Below are 21053 nucleotides of genomic sequence, written 5' to 3'. Positions count from 1 at the left end.
TGCCCGATTTTTGGTGCCCAGGCATGGGTGGAGCGGCACCGGAAGTCGCTTCTATGCATGTCCAGACAGTTAGGTCACATCCACACCAAAGATGGAATGTGTGCAGGTAGGAAATCTGGGGGATTTACGGTATTTTCCCTAATCCGGGCTGCCAGTGGGAAACAGTTTAAAATACAGGGCTTTCCCGCGGAAAATGGGAGACTTGGCAGCTATGGAGAAGCCATGTGTTTTAAATGTATGATGTGGGTGTGACCTTACTTTTTCCGCAACTGTTTTATGTTGTTCTTATTCTTCATTCGGATCTAAACCCTCTCTTGGTTCCTTAGTGTATTCTCTCTCTCTCTCTCTCTCTCTCTCTCTCTCTCATATCCCCACTGTTCTAGATTGGGCACAGGTGAGCGAAACCAAATTACCATTCATATGATGACACTCATGTAAGTGGCATCCTCAGTGTGCACACATCAACTTTAGGAGCTGGGGGGAAACTCTCAGATAAACAAATGGGCTTCCCCCCACTCCCAAATGGTCCCTAAGGAAGACTGTGAACATAGAGCGTTTGCCCACAGACAGTTTTCTGGGTCATGTGGCCAGCATGACTAAACCGCTTCTAGTGCAACGGAACACTGTGACGGAAACCAGAGCGCACTGAAACACCATTTACCTTCCTGCCCCAGCGGTACCTATTTATCTACTTGCTCTGGTGTGCTTTCGAACTGCTAGGTTGGCAGGAGCTGGGACAGAGCAATGGGAGCTCACCCCGTCGCAGGGATTCGAACCGCCGACCTTCTGATCGGTGAGCCCAAGAGGCTCAGTGGTTTAGACCACAGCGCCACCTGTGTCCTATAGTGCATTGCAGAGGGTTGGACTGGAGGATCCTCGTGGTTCCTTCCCGCTCCATGATTCTATGGTTCTATGATTAACCAGATCACCCGACACTGCAGGTCACACATTGAGTTTGTGTGTATACCACTTTGAGAACAGTAAGAAACCAACTCTCTTAAAAAGGTTTTTGAAGCTTTATTAAGTGCTACGATTTCAATTTGATGCACTGATATCCAGCACATGTGATTCATTGGATGGTGCAGTGCCTGTGTATTTTTGGAGCCTGCCCATCTTGTGTTGATGGCAACCCTACTTGAAATTCCAGCAATCTTTCGCAGACACGCTTTTGTGATTTAGCGAGATGATTTCCAACGCCCCGCAGTTCTGTAGTAATTTGATTTCATCCAGCCGATCCAAAATCAATAAAAGTGTTCAGTTCTATTTCTTGTAGGCCACCTTGTCCCCAAGTGGCTTCTGGGTGGTTTTGGAAAGAAATTCCCTGCTAGGCTTGCTTGTGCTGGGCGGCTCTCGTCTGCCTGCAACCACAACGCAAACAAGATGCATCACTCCATGAAAAATTCATGCAAATTATTATTTCTCATTGAATCCAATGTAGTTCACTAATTAATGTGTCACATTAGTCTGCTGGGCAGCTGTCTGGGAACAATGCAGCGAGCTAATAATTACTGAACAGGCTGCCAGCAGATTCCGTGGTATAACTTGTTATAAATCATTTATTTAATCCTAATTCAATTATCCACGTGTTTTCTGGCAGCAAAGGCCAAGCAAAAGGTTCCACTGCAACAATACCACATGGACAAAGCACAGCGATTTAGGTTTTCAGAAGTGTTGCATCAAAATAGACCAGAAAAATACAGTGCCTGGAAGAATATTTGGGGTTCCAAAGATTGTACGCTTTTTTTCTGAACTGCTGTTAACTTTTTGATTATTATTTTTTAAAATGAGCATTATGAATAAGTGGAATCTGCAACAAAATGTTGCAGTGGAGAATGTGCCTGATTCCAGCTATCCCACTTCATTTCCCCTCTTCTGTGGTTTTCTGAGCAATCTGGGCCCATTTTTGTTTCTTGCCCAGTCCTTCTTGGGATATTTTGGCTCCTGCTCTTGGTATTTTTCTTTTTCTACTTTTGCAAAGTATTCGTCTATGGTGAGAAACCATAGAAAGGGACCTCTCTCCTGTTGCCACCACAGACCTCAACAGGAAATGTGAAGAAGAGCAGGGTAGGACTTTGAACAATTTGAAGTTCATCTTCAAGGTTATTGTCATGCATGTGGTGTTGTTTTTAAACGTTTTAGACCAGGGGGCAGCAAGGTTTACCTCACCTGGGCCGGTTCACTCCAGCGGTTCATTCCACTGTGTGCGTATGTGCTAAAGTTTTCTTAAGTACAGTGGTACCTCTGGTTACGAACTTAATTCGTTCCAGAGGTCCATTTGTAACCCAAAACCGTTCTTAACATGAGGCACGCGTTCGCTAATGGCGCTTCCCGCTGCTGCTGTGGCGCCGGCGCGTGACTTCCGCTCGCATCCTGGGGCAAAGTTTGCAACCAGGAGCATCTACTTCTGAGTTAGCGGAGCTCGTAACTCGAAGCATTTGTAAGGGCGGCGGTACATAACACGAGGTTCCACTGTATAATTTACACTTCAGCACAGTGGTTTGTCATATTCTGAAAGCTTGGACTCCCCCCCCCCCCTTTCCAGGGATAATGCAGACGACGAACTTGAATTGAGCTGCGAACTGAACTAGTTCACTTTGTAACAGGATGAACATGAACTGGAATTAGTGGGGTGTGATGGAAATGAACTTTCCAAGCTCTGTGACTTCACCATAAGGAGGGAATAACAGAATCCTGCTCCTCCTCCCCAGGGTCACACAAACCAGCCAATTGTGGAGGAGAGAAAGGCCTCTCGCCTGCGTGATTGGGCTGTCCTTCCACCAATGCTGGCCTGTGTCCCCAGGAGGGGTTGGTTCAGACCACATCATTTCATATACAGAGGAACCTCAGGTGTCGAACTTAGTCTGTTCCGGAAGACCGTTCGACTTCCGAAACATTTGACAACTGAGGCTTAATGGGCGGTCGGCAATTTCAACGGAGAAAATTGAGAAATGCCTCGGAAGTCGAACAGCTTCCGAGGCACGTTCGAAAATGGAAGCAATTACTTCCGAGTTTTCGGCATCCAAAAACCAAAACGTTTGGTTTCTGAGAAGCTCAAAAACTGAGGTTCCACTGTACTAAAAGTCAGGGTTCCCCCCCCCCAGCCAAAACTCTCCAGAACTCAGTTCTGGCACCTCTCAGGTGAGCACCATAGCCATTATAAGAGAGCGAGGGAGGCATTCATGGTGAGTTCAGGCACCCTTTTTTGCTAGGAAAAACAGCACTGCTAAAAGTAGAGTTGATGCAACCTTTTTGAACATCACTGCCCAAAGAGAGAAAATGTGTGTGTTCCACTGTGCACTTACAGCTCAAGGAAATTTTGAGGGTTTTGATGTAATCGGACCAGAATGAACATTCGGCCTTCTTCAGCCCTTTGTGGTTCGCAAAGGAAGCGGTAAATTCCTTATAGTTGTCTCCATCAGCATCTGCTCGAAACATAGGCCAAGAGGATGCAACCCCCGTCATTTTTCTGGAGAACGTATAAGGGCCATTTGGGTTTCTGAAGAAAGAAAGAAAGAGGAACAGCCGGCATCATCTAGAGTTTGACAGCCTTTAACACAGGCATCCCCAAACTGCGGCCCTCCAGATGTTTTGGCCTACAACTCCCATGATCCCTAGCTAACAGGACCAGTGGTCGGGGAAGATGGGAATTGTAGTCCAAAACATTTGGAGGACCAAAGTTTGGGGATGCCTGCGAGAGTATAGGGATGTATCTATACTCTCATGAATGTTATTTACAAGAGGGATGTGCAACAAAATGTTGCAGTGTAGATTAGATGGAGTTTGTTCTGACCTAGCAAAGGAATTACGTTGTTCTGCTAAAGCTGCGCCTTACATTAATTCTCTCCTTCCCTGCAACAATGCCTTCAGGTGAGTCGCCATTATCATCATTTTCTGAGGTGGGGAGTGGTTGAAAGTGGCTGGCACAAGATCAACCACGGCTGAAATGGTTCATTCCAACAAGACCAAAACAAAAATAAAAACCCTCAACCGAACAACATTGTTCTTGGGAGAATCATCCCTTGTTTGGCTAGTTCTTGGCAACAGTTTCAAGGGTGCAGGGAAGCTGTGTTTTATTTTGATGACTCTGTGTAATCTGCCTCATCTTTCAACAGTTCCTCTTCCCTAGTACTCACTGGAAATTGCCAGGGTTCGCCAGCAGCTCAGGTTTAAGAAAAGCCATCCTTTTTGCAAATGAGCCGAGCTGTCTTGCAAAGCTTCAAGAGGAACTGCGAGATGCATGGGCGTACCCAGGATCAAAACTAGGGGGGGGCAAGGGGAGGGGCCAAGGCACGGAAGGGGAGGGGCCACAAAGTGGGCGGGAACAGCGAACTCGCGCTCCGCCGGGCTGTGCCCCTCCCTAGAAGCAGGGCTGGTGGGCGGAGGCGGAGCCCAGCCCAGCGGAGCGCAAGTTCAGCGTTCCCGCCCGCCGCGCTCCCTGGTTCCCCGCCGCGCTTGGCCTTGCCTGAGGGCGCGCCGGGGAGCTGGAGGGAGGGCGCAGCGCGGTGCGGCGGGAATGGCGAACTCGCGCTCCGCTGGGCTGTGCTCCGCCTCTGCCCACCAGCCCTGCTTCTAGAGTAGGGCAGCTGCCCTAACTTGCCGAATGGTGGGTACGCCCTTGGCGAGATGGCTTGCACAGCGGTGGCGTTTGGTTGTACCCAGCTCAGCTTCCTGTTAATACTACACGAGAACACTTCAAGGAAAGCAAAACTGACCGAACAAAAGCTGGGTTTGGGAAATCAGCTTTTGAACTGAGAAGCAGGCCTTGACTGACTGTAAAGTTTTTGCTCTTTTAATAACCATGATCTACTGATCTTGCTATATACCAGCGGGTGTCTTAAAAATGCTGCTTGCCAAATTGCTGATTGAAGGCTTCTGTGATGGCTTCCCTGCGTTTAAAGAGCAGCTTATTGGATGCCATAGATATGCTGACTGACGGTGGCACAAAAAAACCCTGCACAAACACTATGCAATAAAATGAAAGATCAATATCCCCCCTCTCTTTTCCCCCAACCGCATAATGGAAATGAAAACTGTGTCTCATCCTGGATGTAAACAAACGATGAAAAAGACATATAGTGAAGAGACCATATGTACTTTTCTTTCTTTGTTACACAAGGACACCTTTAACAAAATCTAATTAAAAGAAGAAGTGAGGTTCAGAAGCTGTTATGTACTGAGCTGAATCATAGAACAATAGGATCCAGAATCAGCAGTCTGATTGGTCTGCAGGAGTCACCCAATCCAACTCCAGGTGGAAGTGAATCCTCAACCTGATTGGCCTGCAGGAGCAGCCAATCAGGCGGCTGGCAGAAGTGAATCCGCAACCTGATTGGCCTGCAGGAGCAGCCAATCAGGCGGCTGGCAGAAGTGAATCCGCAACCTGATTGGCCTGCAGGAGCAGCCAATCAGGCTGCTGGCAGAAGTCAATCCACAAACTGATTGGCCCACAGGTGTAGCCCTGAAGTAGCCAATCACGCAAAGCCCATTGTGTAAATAATGTATATAAGCAGATGGTTTTGGGAAAAGAGCAGTCTTCTCTTCTCCTCCTTAATGACTAAGAGCTGAATAAAGAGCATGAAACTCACTCTCGACTCCGAGTATATTTCACAAGCTTTGTTAGGGATGGAAAAACTGACCAATACACACCCAGATCTTATGAAGTTGGCTAGGAACTGCATGACCGTTAAGGAGAGGGTCTTCGCTTCCGGAGTATACTGGTTTTCGTACTGGGGATGGAAAGGCAGCCCAAAGGCATACTGGACATCAGGCAATAACTCCAGGCTTGAGCTTGAAAGAAAAATAAGAGAGAAGAGACTTAATGAAAAACAACAGCAGTGGTCTTATCCGATGGAGAAAGTGAGAAAACAGTCTGATGCTTTGAAGCTGCAGCTGCAGAAGACAAGGAGATGGTGGGAGACAGAACTCAAGTCATAGATTTGGCAAAGGATGCAGGAAGGAATTGACATTGCAGGTCTTGGTGTGGACACATATGTTGGTGTTCACACTCTCCCCTTCCTGTGCTCTCCAGCAACGGGTATTAACAGTGCCAGATTTACGTATAGGATAAACAAGCTATAGCTTAGGGCCCCACTATTTTGCCCCCTCCCCCCAAAAAAAATTAATGGAAAAAACCTGGATGTACATTTCCAAAATATAAGATAAAAAAACAAATAAAATAAAACCTACATACAGCAACAGTGTTTTGTGTTGTGTAGGCTCCTATGTTGTAAGTAATGGGCCCCACCTGCTAGCCTACTCCCCAAAATAGCACTGGTTTGCTCATTTCTATATATAGGGTGCCTAAATTCTGCAGGGACTGGTTGCATGGCAACATGGGCAAATGGCTTTAGATACCTATTAGGTCCGTAACCTATTAGGTTACGTACCTGATTCGTTCCGGGGTGCGGTACGTAACCCAAAAAGTACGCAACCCAAAAAACCATGAAAGCATGCTTCTGTGCATGCGCGCACGGCAAACCCAGAAGTAAACGCTTCCAGATTTGCAGAGTTTGTAACCCCAAAGGTACGCAACCCGAAGCGTATGTAACCCGAGGTACGACTGTATAGCATATATTCAACACAAAAAACCGCGACAATTTGTTGTTGACAAAGGACAGCTGGACATATAAAGGCCCCCATTACCTTCAGTAGCTTAGGGCCTCACCAAACCTAAATCCAGCCCTGGGTATTAAGAAGCATTGCTCCCTCCAACTGTGGGGGCAGAGCCGAGCCATCCTGGCTAGTAGCCACAGACAGCCTTTTCCTCCATGAATTTGTCTCATCCTCATGCAAGTTGCTGGCCACCACTGCCTTCTGGAGGGTGGGGGGAAGTTCCATAGTTCAACTATGTGCTGTGCGAAGGACTTGATCTGTCCTGAATCTTCCTCCCTTCAGCTGCATTGGATGCCCATGAGCTGTAGCATGAGGCAGCGAGTAAAATACTTTTCTCCATCCACTCCCTCTAAGCTGCATTTAAATTTATAAACACCTCTTGCTCCAAACTAAGAAGTCCCCAAATGCTGCAACCCTTTTCTTCAAAAGGGAGTCTCCCCCCATCTCCTTGATTTGCCCTTTTATCCAAATCTTTCCCAACTCTACAGTATCCTTTTTGTCCTGCTTCACAGGGGAAGAAAATTTCGAGGAAGTCTGGAGAACAGCACCAGTCCCTGCCACATACCCTATCTGCAATGCAACTAAAGTGACAGGCATGGGACCCAGCGCCAGGGCTTTACACACAGGGGGGCGAAATACCCCTGTTTTGCTACTGCCTTCAGATGAAAGAAGGAACAACTGTTTGTTGTTGTTGTTGTTTAGTCGTTTAGTCATGTCCGACTCTTCGTGACCCCATGGACCAGAGCACGCCAGGCACTCCTGTCTTCCACTGCCTCCCGCAGTTTGGTCAAACTCATGTTCGTAGCTTCGAGAACACTGTCGTCCCCTTCTCCTTGTGCCCTCCATCTTTCCCAACATCAGGGTCTTTTCCAGGGAGTCTTCTCTTCTCATGAGGTGGCCAAAGTATTGGAGCCTCAGCTTCACGATCTGTCCTTCCAGGGAGCACTCAGGGCTGATTTCCTTCAGAATGGAGAGGTTTGATCTTCTTGCAGTCCATGGGACTCTCAAGAGTCTCCTCCAGCACCATAATTCAAAAGCATCAATTCTTCGGCGATCAGCCTTCTTTATGGTCCAGCTCTCACTTCCATACATCACTACTGGGAAAACCATAGCTTTAACTATATGGACCTTTGTAGGCAAGGTGATGTCTCTGCTTTTTAAGATGCTGCCGAGGTTTGTCATTGCTTTTCTCCCGAGGAGCAGGCATCTTTTAATTTTGTGACTGCTGTTACCATCTGCAGTGTTTACCTTATTTTATCTTATTTTTTTGTGTGAAAATGAATCATATATTCTAGGGTTGTCATATTTCAAAACAAGACCACCTAAAGCTTTTCTTGGGGGGGGGGGAGGAATTTGCCAGAAATAAATTGATGGTAAACTGCCTGGCTTTTGACTTGCGCCCTGTGCCGAAGCAATTCGCTGCAGCTGCTGGTGTGCTGGGCTCAGCCAAGGTACCAAGGCTGTGTGATGCCCTCTCTGCTCCCCAGAGCCTCCAGTTGTTTGGGGTTTGGGGAGGTGGGGTGCCATTTCCAGCCAATCACAGGCCTCCACTCTCCTCCACGAGTTGCCTCACTGGGCATGTGGCCTAGTCTGGCATGCGATATGCCTTCTCTGGCTGGGCGCGCTTTGCAGCAGGCCAGGCACAGGAAAGGTGGCCGGGGTGCTCTCAGTGGCCCCGTGGGGGGTTGTCAACGGGCCCCATGGGCTGCCTGCTGGGGCGCAGCCATCCTGGACCAGTGAGGCAGCTGACAAAGAAGGCTTGTCTGCTCCAGCTCAGCGGGCGAAGTGGACTGCGGTGCTACGGCTGGACTTCCTTTTCCCTGAAGGGTGGCACGCGGGGTCTCCTGGTTTCTCCGCAGTGAAGCACCCTGGCGCTGACCCCTCTTGGAGACAACCCTTCCAGGAGCTGCAGGGACCCTGATTCCCAACTATGGCCCTGTCCACCTCCGGTGCCCAACAAGGGAAGGGCCAGTTTGGAGGCGAGGTCTCCTAGAGGAGTTGCTCCTCCTGCCCCGATGGAAGTGAGGGGTGCCTGCCCAGCCGGGCCCCTACCAAAAAAACACACACCCAAAGAAGCATTTGCTTCTTTTTCTGCCTTCCTTTTGCTGCTGCATCTGTAACTGGAGCTGTTGGGGAGGCTGTACTGGGTTGCCATATGTCCTGGTTTTCCCGGGCATTTTACTGCTTAATGTAAATCCGCCCCCCCCCCGACGCAATTTCCGAGGGCTGAATCCTGAATGTGTCCAGGAAAACCTGATGTATGGCAGTCCTAATATATTCACACACACCATGCAATTTGGGGCCTTTCTGTCCTTAGTCCCACCCCAAAAGCATCAATAACAACGTTGGATCTGGAAAGCAAATTATTTACCAGCAGCTGAAGAGAAAAGCAAGATCTGAAACCAAGATTAAAGCATATTTCCCCATCTCTGAATGTTTAGGCAGGGATTAAGCTGGATCGGAGCACACTCATTCTGCTTTAACAATAATGGGCTTGCTTCACTCCACACATATCACAGTGATGTTGGCCACAAATAGTGCTTCTATAGGAGCAGGGATATAGAAGGGGGGGAGGGGGGCCCCCACTGACAACGAGATGCTTTTGCTTGTCCACAGTACAAGTCTGTTCAGAGAAGTAACCACAGCAATGATGTCAAAAGAACTGACTTGCCGCGTCACATCAAGAGCTCTGGAACAGATACAATAAGAGGAAGAGGAAGAAGAAGAGGCTGATTCCTTGCTGCTCATCTCTGGATTGAGTTTTCAGGGGTACATGGACTGAACATGGAGGCTTTATTAGGTTTCATCAATAATAATAAAAAACCAAGGATATCCTTTCCTGTATTGGTATCCAGTCCACATCTGTACTGGAATCGTTTTTAAAGATGTTTTAATGCTTGTGCGCTTGCTGCCCAGGGCACCTTTGGGTGAAAGCAGGGAAGCAATTTTAAATAATTGTAAGGGTAGAAATTTGTTGTTGTTGTTGTAAAAAAAACCAACAACCACAAAGCAGTTCACACAAAAAAGATAAACCAATAAAATCACTGGTAAGAAAAATTAATGGTAATGATTTAAAACTCTCAAAAGGTTGAAATAACACTAGACTAAAAACGTCTTAAAACTCATGTCAACTTTCTGAACATCTGGGCAGGTAAGAATGTGTTTAGCAGCTGCCAAAAAGAGTTCCATGAAGTTGCCTGCCTGGTATCAGTCGGCAGGGAGTTCCTAAGTGTACTGGTAGGTGCTGCCACACTAAAAGACCTGGTTCTTAAAATGCAGAAAACATATTATATGGCCAGTTTTTCTCCTTCCCTTAGTGAGCACGAATCTTACGGCATTACCTCAACCTGGAAATTTTTCTCTGGGTATCAGCGGCTGGCATTTCCAGTGAATAATCACAATAACCTCTTAACCAAAGCACTTTCCTCTCATTTCTGCAGAATCTTTCCAAACCGCATTGTCTCTTTAACACTGCATGATTTCACCTCTTAAGATATTTGCCTTCTGCATTTTAGCTGCTCTTGTGAATAGTTTTGGTTTCAGCTGTTCAGAAAGAAATCAAATGAACCAGAGAAAGCTATGATGAGATGCTGAAGTTATGTTCCCACTCCAAAGCAGCAGTCTGGAAACTTTGTTTTGCAACCATGTAAAGTCATCTGTCTTTATTTCCTTTTTTAAAAAAAGCTGTTATGATTGGGGGGGCAGTTAGGAATATATTTGAGATCAAATTAGAGCAGGGGTAGCCCACTTGCCATCATTCACAAAGAGCTGTCATGGATGACGGAGCCTCGTGCTTACTTTAGAATTTGAGCCAATAGGGAACAAATGAATTGCAAACATGCCTAGAGACAGGCAAGCTCTCTGAAGCTCACCTTGGATTAACTCGAATTCTTTAAAAGAAAATGGGGAGAACATGGGCAACATTTCATAGAATCATAAAACTCTGAAGTTGAAAGGTCCCCCAAGAGTCTTCTAGTCCAACCCCCTGCAATGCAGGAATCACAACTAAGGAATCCCTGAGAGATGATCATCCGACCCCTCATTCATCACCTTCTTACTGTCAAAAGGTTCTTCCTAATGCTTAGCTGGAGCAGCAGAAAAGAAGCTTGCTCCACCTTCCATGAGACAGCCCTTGAGATACTTGAATATGGCTATCCTACCTCCCCTCCGTCTCCTCTTTTCCAGGCTAAACACACCCAGCTCCTTCAACCGTTCCTCATCAGCTTGGCTTCTAGACCCTTGATCATCTTGGTCGCCCTCCACTGCACATGCTCCAGCTTGCCAATCTCCTCCTTAAATTGTGGTGCCCAGAACTAGACACAGCAATGTCAGCAATAGCTTTTCTCTAACTAAGTGTATCAACTTTGCCTTCAGTAATTTCAGCAACTCTGCCTCCCTATTGAATAATGGCAAATCTTCCCCCATTGCGATTCCCCGTCAGTGGACTTCTTTCCCAAGGGAAGCACACTTGGTGGCCATTGCTGTCTCTTTTTAGACACTAGGCGAAAACATTCTCACGGGTTTTAATGGGGAGGGTAGCTGCATAGGCCACGGGTCTTTTTGCGCTCATCAGTTCCTCTCCAAGAAGAAAGGGATGCCCACAGGCAACATGGAGCTTTGCAAAGACATTTGGAAGAGGCTTTGATCTCAGCTGCACATCTTTAAATGAGGAAGATTATGATGTCTAGCCATCTGTGTTGTCATCAATGAGCAGTAAACAGAACAACATATAAGGGAGACATCAAAACCATTTATATATGTGGATGGAATTCGGTTGTTCTCTTCATTTGTCCTGCCTCTCCCCCCCCATCCTCCCCCCCCACCTTTGGCCAAGTTTTCTGATAATACATATTAAATAAATTACAAGGAGAAAGCAATAAATCCCCTCTGCTTCCTGAGCTGCGTTGCTGTGGATTTGGCAGCTCGGTGGCCAAAGAACATCGAGGGCTAACAAGATGCTCAAGGCAAACAATGGATCAGCAGCTTATTCGGATGTGTTTGGACACCAGACAACTTTTGATCCTGCTTTTGATAGGGAGGCAGATGGCGATTGCCTCCTTGCCAATGCTACACAGATCTGATCCCTCACGCAATTACAATGTACGATAACAGGAACTGAGCAGGAAGAGCAGATAATCTCTCACGCACTGCGGACTTTTGAGGGAATATTTACAGAGAGCTTTCTTGGATGCCATAGCACATGGGTAGGCAAACTAAGGCCCGGGGGCCGGATCCGGCCCAATCGCCTTCTCAATCCAGCCCGCAGATGGTCCGGGAATCAGCGTGTTTTTACATGAGTAGAACGTGTCCTTTTATTTAAAATGCATCTCTGGGTTATTTGTGCGGCCTGCCTTATGTTTTTACATGAGTAGAATGTGTGCTTTTATTTAGAATGCATCTCTGGGTTATTTGGGGGGCTTAGGAGTTCATTCATCCCCCCCAAAAAAATAGTCCGACCCCCCACAAGGTCTGAGGGACAGTGGACCAGCCCCCTGCTGGAAAAGTTTGCTGACCCCTGCCATAGTAAGTCCTGGTGAGCTATTTTTCTAGAAAAAGAGGTGCTGAGACTCCCTTGTTCTCTTAGAATGGCAATGGCAACCACCTGAGAAAAAGCCCTGCTGGTGAGCTATAAACTATAAACTCACTGCAGATGCCACCATCTGTATATGAACTTTTGTACGTATTGAATAAACAATATGTACATACGATCTAATACTGCCACTGGTAATACTAATTTTTTACTATTCTGGGCAGCTTCCAACAGATATAAGAGCACAACAAAACATCAAACATTAAAAACTTCCTGATACAGGGCTGCTTTCAGATGTCTTCTGAAAGTTGTGTAGCTGTTTATCTCCTTGACATCTGACGAGAGGGCGTTCCTCAGGTTGGGTGCCACTACCGAGAAGGCCCTCTGCCTGGTTCTCTGTAGCTTTGCTTCTCGCAGTGAGGGAACCACCAGAAGGCCCTCAGAGCTGGATCTCAGTGTCCGAGCCAAATGATGGGGGTAGAGAGACATTCCTGTAGGTATACTTGGTCAAGGCCGTCAATACCGTATTGGCCCAAATATAAGCTGCAGCTGAATATAAGCCGCTCCTTTAAAATTTCGCAGGCACTCACACCCGTTGAATTTTACGGTATGTGTGTTTCAGCAGCGATGTTGTAAAAGCCAATTTTTGTAAGGTTGCGAATTTAAGCTGCACTTTAACTTTTCACGGTCAGAATGGGGGGGGGGGAGTGAGGCCAATTCAGGCCAATACGGCAATAAGAACAATTGGAGCACAATCAAGTCTCTTTCCCCTCCATTCCAGATGTCAATTGCCAGTATTCTCTCCTACCACTGCTGGAATGATTTGAGCTCTGCAGGGTTTTTAGGGACCACTAATCTCACATCTTAAAAAGCAGAGACAGCATCTTAAAAAGCAGAGACATCACCTTGCCGACAAAGGTCCGTATAGTTAAAGCTATGGTTTTCCCAGTAGTGATGTATGGAAGTGAGAGCTGGACCATAAAGAAGGCTGATCGCCGAAGGATTGATGCTTTTGAATTATGGTGCTGGAGGAGAATCTTGAGAGTCCCATGGATTGCAACCTATTCATTCTTAAGGAAATCAGCCCTGAGTGCTCACTGGAAGAACAGATCGTGAAGCTGAGGCTCCAATACTTTGGCCACCTCATGAGAAGAGAAGACTCCCTGGAAAAGACCCTGATGCTGGGAAAGATGGAGGGCACTAGGAGAAGGGGACGACAGAGGACGAGATGGTTGGACAGTGTTCCTGAAGCCACCAACATGAGTTTGACCAAACTGCAGGAGACAGTGGAAGACAGGGGTGCCTGGCATGCTCTGGTCCATGGGGTCACAAATAGTTGGACACGACTAAACAACTAAACAACAACACCAATCTCACATTACCCCCAAAAGTATTTTTAAAAGTCGATAGCAGGGGGTGATTTTTGGATTATCTGACGAACAAACATGAAGGTACTGAAAAATCAGCATATGGCACAGCAGCCTTCCTGGGGGCAGACTAAAGTATGGATGGGGAACTTATAGCCTTCTAGTAGATGCCAACTGTGGACAATGCCTGGGGAAATGTCCTCAACAGCTGCTGGGATTCAGGTGGAGTTGGACTTGAGGACCTGGGAACTGATGGAAGGCAGACTGATGTCAACTGGAAAGGGACCATAATGGGAGATGCTAACCCTCTTCAACAGCTGACTGTCTTTCAAGAGATGACATCTGTCTAATATCAGATCCCTGCCCCCCCCCTCAGTGTCCCTATTTTTCAGGGACAGTCCTGGATTTACAGAAGCCATCTTAGTTTCTGATTCGACCCCAGAATGTCCTGTTCTTCTTCAGAACATCCCTATTTTCATGGGAGAAATGTTGGCGGGTATGGAGTTATGCGACCCCCGAGCCAAGGAGAGAAGTAACTCTACAACAGGCCTCCCCAAACTGCGGCCCTCCAGATGTTTTGGCCTACAACTCCCATGATCGCTAGCTAAGAGGATGGGGATGATGGGAATTGTAGTCCAAAACATCTGGAGGGCCGAAGTTTGGGGATGCCTGCTCTACAACCATCTGAAGGCAGCCCTGTATAGGGAAGTTTTTCATCCTATGTCCTTTTAAAATGTGTTGTTGTTTTTTTGTTGGGGGCGGGCTATTGGGTTGTTGATTTCATTTTTATTATGTATTTTGTGGTTTTATATATTGATTTTATTCTCTGAACCGCCCTGAGACCCCCGGGTATAGGGCGGTATATAAATTCAATAAATAAATGAAATACAGAAGTTTTTCAGGGTTTGTTTCATTATTTTATATATATGTTGAAAGCTGCCTAGAGTCAGCAACCCTGAAAGCAACCCAGTCAGATGGAGGGTGGGTATAAATAATAATAATAATGTTGTTGTTGTTGTTGTTGTTGTTGAATAGGATGCCCCTATTTTCATTGGAGAAATGTTGCAGGGTATGTAATATTCAAAGTGGCAGGTGCCACAACACTAAAGGCCTGTTTCCAGACAAGATGGCATATCCAGGAGTCCCATTGCTGCAGAGCATAGTGATCAATTGGGTATAGAGAGCAGGCGAGACAATCTTTTCAGATAGGGTTGCAAACAGTCTCCGGAAAGTCGCTGCCTGCCAGCGTTGACAACACTGAGCTAGAGGGACCAAAGGTCTGACGTGATGTCAGGCAGCTTCCAATAACTGCAAAGCATGAAAACAGGAAGAGATGGCCAGGCCTGGAAGACCGTAGGCTAATCCGCAGCTATGCTAAGAATGTGGATGTGGTCTGGAGGAGCTGCAAAAACAGTGCTGATATTCGGAAGACTTTGGAAAGGGCCGGGAAGATGGCATGAAGAAGAGGGAGCGCTCCTGGCTTCTACTGAAGGGTTAGAAAACTAGAGCCGAGCCAAGTCTGTTTAACTAGTTTAGACCTCATTTTCCTGAGTGCCAAAAAAAACACCCCATCTCCCGATTTCAGGGCTCACACTGAAGGAACATATATTTAAACTGCTTCTCATGTCTCCCTTGTTATGCCCACCATGAGCTGAGGCTGTGCTTTTTCTTTCCTTTTCTCACAGGAAGACAGAAAGTGAGTGCAGGTGGAGGTGTGCTTTTAGCTTCAGCCCCGTCCTCACACTGGTAGCACCGTCTATGGCAGGAGTTCAGCTCCAACCTCTGCAGAAGGGACCTTCCTCTTTTCATTGGAGCCCAGCATGCGATTTAGAACCTCCGTTCAGGTTCTAAATCACGCAACGAGCTTCCCAGCCACAGCAGCAGTTTATAAGTGGATCAGATCAGAGTGATCAAGTCTCTTCTCCTCCAAACGCCTGCCCAAGAAAGGTGTGTCTTCAAACAGGCTACTAAAATTATAACGAGATGGGGACCTCATTAGGGAGACAAGGATCTACCCCAGAAGAGGCACTTTTCTGGGCTACCACACCAGGTGGCCCTCATCAACAGCATGGAGAGGTCAATATGGAAGAAGATGTTCCTGGAGATATTTGGGTCCCAAGCCATTTAGGCTTTAAACAATCAAGTAAGCACCTTGAATCCTACCTGGGAAACAACTGGAAACCCATGCAGCTGTTATTAAGTGATGGGTAATATGCTCACAGTCTGCTGCCCCACCAGCATTCTTGCTGGAGAACCTGGAAAAAGCAGGTGATGGGAAAGACCTCTGCCTGCTCTGAGGTCTTGGCAAAGTTACTGCCAGTCACACCAGACAACTAGGTGAACCAAGTGTCTGATTCAGTATAAGGCAGCTTCCTATAATTGTGCAAAAGCAGCAGAGGAGGAATGGGCAGGGTGTGGGTGGGTGTTAAAAAATTGTTTTAAACACAGGAAGCAATAGAAAGAGAAAGTAGAGAGGCCTCCTTTTCATCCAGTTATTTTAGCTGAGTGACTCCACATTCAAACCACAATGCAAGGAACGGAAGCTGAGCACACCTGCTTCCTTCTTGCGCTGTCGGCCTGGCACATCGCCAACCAGATGCAAATATATAACACAGCCTGAAAAACAAAAGACTCAGAGAAAAGGAATAGAAAAGGACTGGAACACAGAACTTATGGTTGTTGTAGTTTTTAATCAGTTGCGGGTAATTACCAGCTTGCAGGACTTGCAGAAATTGCCCAAATCAAACTCTCATCCTTCTTATCTCTAGACCATTGTGAAAGTGACAAGGCAGGGATGGGGAACCTTAGGGCTGGGGGATGGCAAAGGTGGTCCTCCAGACCTCTCAAGTCACATCCTTTTCCCAGTCATTTTCCTTATCAGTTTGGATTGATGTGAGCATTTTTGCCAGGTTGGAATGTGCCCCTGGACTCTGATAATTCATTTTGCTTGCCTAGATGAGCGACAGAGAGGAGGCACTAGCTTACTGCAGAGGTTGGGTGGTCATCTGTCATGGATGCTTTAGTTGAGATTCCTGCATATTGCTTACCCTCCAACATTTCTCCGATGAAAATAGGGACGTCCGATTCCATAATGATAACTTTACTATTTCTACCCCACACATCTTACTAGGTTGCCCCAGCCAATCTGAGCGTCTTCCAACAGGATATTAAAAACACAATAAAACATCAAACATTAAAAGCTTCCCTATACAGGGCTGGCTTCAGATGTCTTCTAAAAGTTTTGTAGTTCTTTATCTCCTTCAGGGACACAGGTGGCGCTGTGGTCTAAACCACAGAGCCTAGGGCTTGCTGATAAGAAGGTCGGCGGTTTGAATCCCTGCGATGGGGTGAGCTCCCATTGTTCAGTCCCTGCTCCTGCCAACCTAGCAGTTCGAAAGCACGTCAAGTGCAAGGAGGTAAATATGTACCACTCCGGCAGAAAGGTAAACGGTGTTTTCGTGCGCTGCTCTGGTTCGCCAGAAGCAGCTTAGTCATGCTAGCCACATGACCTGGAAGCCATCTGTGGACAAACGCTGGCTCCCTTGGCCTACAGAGCGAGATGAGCACCGCAACCCCAGAGTCGTCCGCGACTGGACCTAACGGTCAGGGGTACCTTTACTTTTACTTATCTCCTTCACATCTGTTCGGAGGGTGTTCCAAAGGGCGGGTGCCACTACTGAGAAGGCCCTCTGCCTGATTCCCTGTAACCTCACTTCTCGCAGAGAGGGAACCGTCAGAAGGCCCTTGGAGCGGGACCTCAGTGTCCGGGCTGAACAACGGGGGCGGAGACGCTCCTTCAGGTCTACTGGGCCGAGGTCGTTTAGGGCTTTAAAGGTCAGCACCAATACTTTGATTTGTGCTCGGAAATGTACTGGGAGCCAATGTAGGTCTTTCAGGACCGGTGTTATATGGTCTCGGTTGCCACTCCAAGCTTCCAACTCTATGATCCTATAATTTTATGAAAGGTGTGTTTTGAGAGAAAAAACATTTTTGAATGTGATTTTTTTTTTAATTGAAGCGTAAATGAGAAATGGAAAGGAATGGATTTATGGAAAAGTTTATGTATCACCATCATCAACAGCAGCAATGATCATAGACTGAAAATAAGAATGAACTGTGCATCCCATGATCCATGAAAACAGAACTCTGTCCATGCTCTTACCTGCTCAGGGAGGTGTCTGGAACGTGGTACATGAAGACTTTGCCTCTGCCATTGCCAGCCCAGTGGCGAGCCATGCCTATTGTGGGGCAAATGATGAACTGGTCCCTGAGAAATGGCAAAAGAAAACGATGTTATGGTCAAGAAACAATGGCCAAATGATAACAAGTTGCAACGAAGGTCCCTCAAATAGGGAAAGGAAGGAGATTACCTTTCCACAAGGCCAACATTGATGCCAAAATCCAGCATCGCCTGAGCTCTGCGAGTGCGGCTTTCTCCCAATTGAAGTGCAGAGTGTTTGAGGACCGGGACATTCGCAGGGAAACCAAAATGCTTGTTTACAAACCTATTGTACTACCAACCTTACTATATGCTTGTGAAACATGGACCACTTATAAACACCATCTCTAACTCCTTGAAAGATTCCATCAATGGTGTCTCCAAAAAATTTTACACATCACTTGGGAAGACAGGCGAACTAATATCAGTGTACTGGAAGAAGCAAAGATCACCAGTGTTGAAGCAATGATTCTGCAACATCAACTTCGTTGGACTGGTCATGTTGTGCGGGATACCTGATGATCGTCTTCCAAAGCAACTACTCTATTCCGAACATAAAAATGGAAAGCGTAATGCTGGTGGTCAACAAAAGAGGTTTAAAGACTGTCTCAAGGCAAATCTTTAAAAATGTAGTATAAACACTGACAACACTGGCCTTGAGCGCTCCAACACTGGGAAACACTGTACCTGTGAGTGCTCCAGTTGGAGAACAGCCTTTACCAAAGGTGTCATGGGCTTTGAAGAAAATCAATCTCAGGACGCAAGGGAGAAACGTGCTAAGAGGAAGGCACGCTTGGCAAATCTACACCGTGATCAACTCCCGCCTGGAAACCAATGTCCCCACTGTGGAAGGACATGTGGCCTCCACAGTCACTTATGGACCCATTGTTAAAACTGTGTTTATGGAAGACAATCTTACTCGGCTACAAGTGATCGCCAAAGAAGAATGTACAGAGAGGCCTCATAACAATGGGCCGAGTGAACAATACAGGGACTAAGCAATGCTGCTGAAACTTGCAAACTTCCTTTTATCCCATTATTCAAAAGCAACAAATGATTAAACCAATAAACTTGCACAAATCTTATACAATCAAATAACCACTCTTTTGTTTTGGTGAAACAAATCTGTTTATATAAAAAGAGCACCTACCAAAAAAATGGGGGGTGGCAATTAGGAAAAAGCTATTTTAAGTATGTTTCTCTTTGCTTTGGCCAGAGAGCCCAGCTTGGGAGAAGGTTTAGACCAGTTGTTTATTATTTATTTTTGTTCTTCATATTTCCCCAGAGACACTCCCTTCCCCCCCCAAAAAAAAATACATGATGGAAACCTGCATTCCCATTCAGACACCGCAAGTGCACATCTGTAAAACACATTCTTAATGAAGTGATCTGCAAGTTAGTATAAACCTTCGGAACTGGTCTTTGGGTTTTTTTCCTGGAGTATTTGCGAATGAAAACAAAGCTCCACTATTCTCCCGCAAAGGTGTCTCTGTGCTTTGTTCCACCTGCCGGTCTTAAATTGCGAGTTGCTTTTTCCATAAGGGCAACACGCCATGCTCTCTTGCACCAAGAATTCAGCTGTTTTCAGCGAAGCTCACCCGGGATTGCACAGCAAGAAGATTCATAATGGAGGGCCAGACACTCCCTGGGCTTTAATTTTACCCACCACTATTGATCTTCCCTTGCAATCTTCCAGTTACAGTTGAATGTTTGCTTTTGTTTTAGGGTCTACTCATTGCACACATGGAAACCGCCAGGACTCAAAGGACTCAGATTCTCTGCTCTTTTTAAAGTGGAAAATCCTAGCATGCATCTAACTATATCTATCTATCATCTATCCACCTACCTACCTACCTACCTACCTACCCATCAATCCACCTATCCACCTATTTCTCTCCCTCCCTCCCTCTCTCATCTATCTATCTATCTATCTATCTATCTATCTATCTATCTATCTATCTATCTATCTATCATCTATCTATCCATCCATCCATCCATCCGACCTTGCCATTCATTCAGCTCTTCACAACAAGACCTATTGGTGCTTCCCTTGCTGAACGATGTTAAGAGAGGTCATCTGTCTCTGCAAACCCCACTTCTGGCAGGGAGTTGGATATTCGTCCTCCCTACACATTACATCATGCATAATAGGGCAGCTGGGAAAGGCTTAGCCAAATGGGGAGACCTATTTAGCCCTGTGGGTTCCCCATCCCTCCTCTACAGCAACCTTCCTCTCCTATGACTCCCATCATCCCTGACCAAGGTGGATGGTGCTGGTGGGAGTGACATTTGGGGCCCAAAGGTTTGGGAATTGGGCACCACAGTTCAAGAAGGATACTGACAAGCTGGAACGTGTCAAGAGGAGGGCAACCAAAATGGTCAAAGGCCTGGAAACAATGCCTTATGAGGAACGGCTTAGGGAACTGGGTATGTTTAGCCTGGAGAAGAGAAGGTTAAGGGGTGATATGATAGCCATGTTCAGATACATAAAAGGATGTCATATAGAGGAGGGAGAAAGGTTGTTTTCTGCTGCTCCAGAGAAGCGGACATGGAGCAATGGATTCAAACTTCAAGAAAGAAGATTCCACCTAAACATTAGGAAGAACTTCCTGACAGTAAGAGCTGTTCGGCAGTGGAATTTGCTGCCAAGGAGTGTGGTGGAGTCTCCTTCTTTGGAGGTCTTTAAGCAGAGGCTTGACAGGCACATGTCAAGAATGCTTTGATGGTGTTTCCTGCTTGGGAGGGGGTTGGACTGGATGGCCCTTGTGGTCTCTTCCAACTCTATGATTCTATGATTCTATTATTCTAAGTCTGCTTCATGGTATGCTTCTTCCTTTGCCATCCTTTGTAAAGCTGGGAGAGCTCTGCTGTACAAACACAAGATATGTGTTCTTTATTACACGTTCCTGAGAAATAAGCTGAGGCTTCCAAAATGCTCATTTAACAAAGACTGCAAAAACCACAGGGTTGACTAACCACCTCATGATGTTTAGTAATGACAGGAAGCCATTCTAGTTTTTAACAAGTGATGCTCTTGTTCAGGCATCCCCAAACTGCGGCCCTCCAGATGTTTTGGCCTACAACTCCCATGATCCCTGGCTAAGAGGACCAGTGGTCAGGGATGATGGGAATTGTAGTCCAAAACATCTGGAGGGCTGAAGTTTGAGGATGCCTGCTCTTGTTCCTGGGAGCCAGATGTTTTGAGCTACAACCCCCACTGGCCATGCTGTCGGGGACTGATGGCAGTTTTAGTCTAAAACATCTGGAGGGCAACAGATTGCAAAAGGCTGGTGAAGACCATGATGAGCTAGGCAGATGAATGGCC

The 21053-nt window shown here is 46.5% G+C and overlaps 1 protein-coding gene across 1 annotated transcript in view; it reads right to left on the bottom strand.

The window, feature by feature from the left end:
• Positions 1–1003: 1003 nt before the first annotated feature.
• Positions 1004–21053, bottom strand: part of TG (thyroglobulin) — a gene marked incomplete at its 5' end in the record, with an annotated part of 165695 nt that continues 145645 nt past the window's right edge. The window contains 4 exons of the mRNA XM_088676417.1: positions 1004–1358; positions 3303–3496; positions 5647–5787; positions 17672–17776. Coding sequence (XP_088532543.1) covers positions 1261–1358; positions 3303–3496; positions 5647–5787; positions 17672–17776 — 538 coding nt within the window. The remainder of the gene's footprint in view (positions 1359–3302; positions 3497–5646; positions 5788–17671; positions 17777–21053) is intronic.

Source organism: Zootoca vivipara, chromosome 8 (assembly GCF_965207765.1).
Source record: "Zootoca vivipara chromosome 8, rZooViv2.hap1.1, whole genome shotgun sequence".
Lineage (NCBI taxonomy): Eukaryota > Metazoa > Chordata > Lepidosauria > Squamata > Lacertidae > Zootoca > Zootoca vivipara.
The sequence above is the reverse complement of the archived record's forward strand: the minus strand, read 5'-3'. Positions and strand labels throughout refer to the sequence as shown.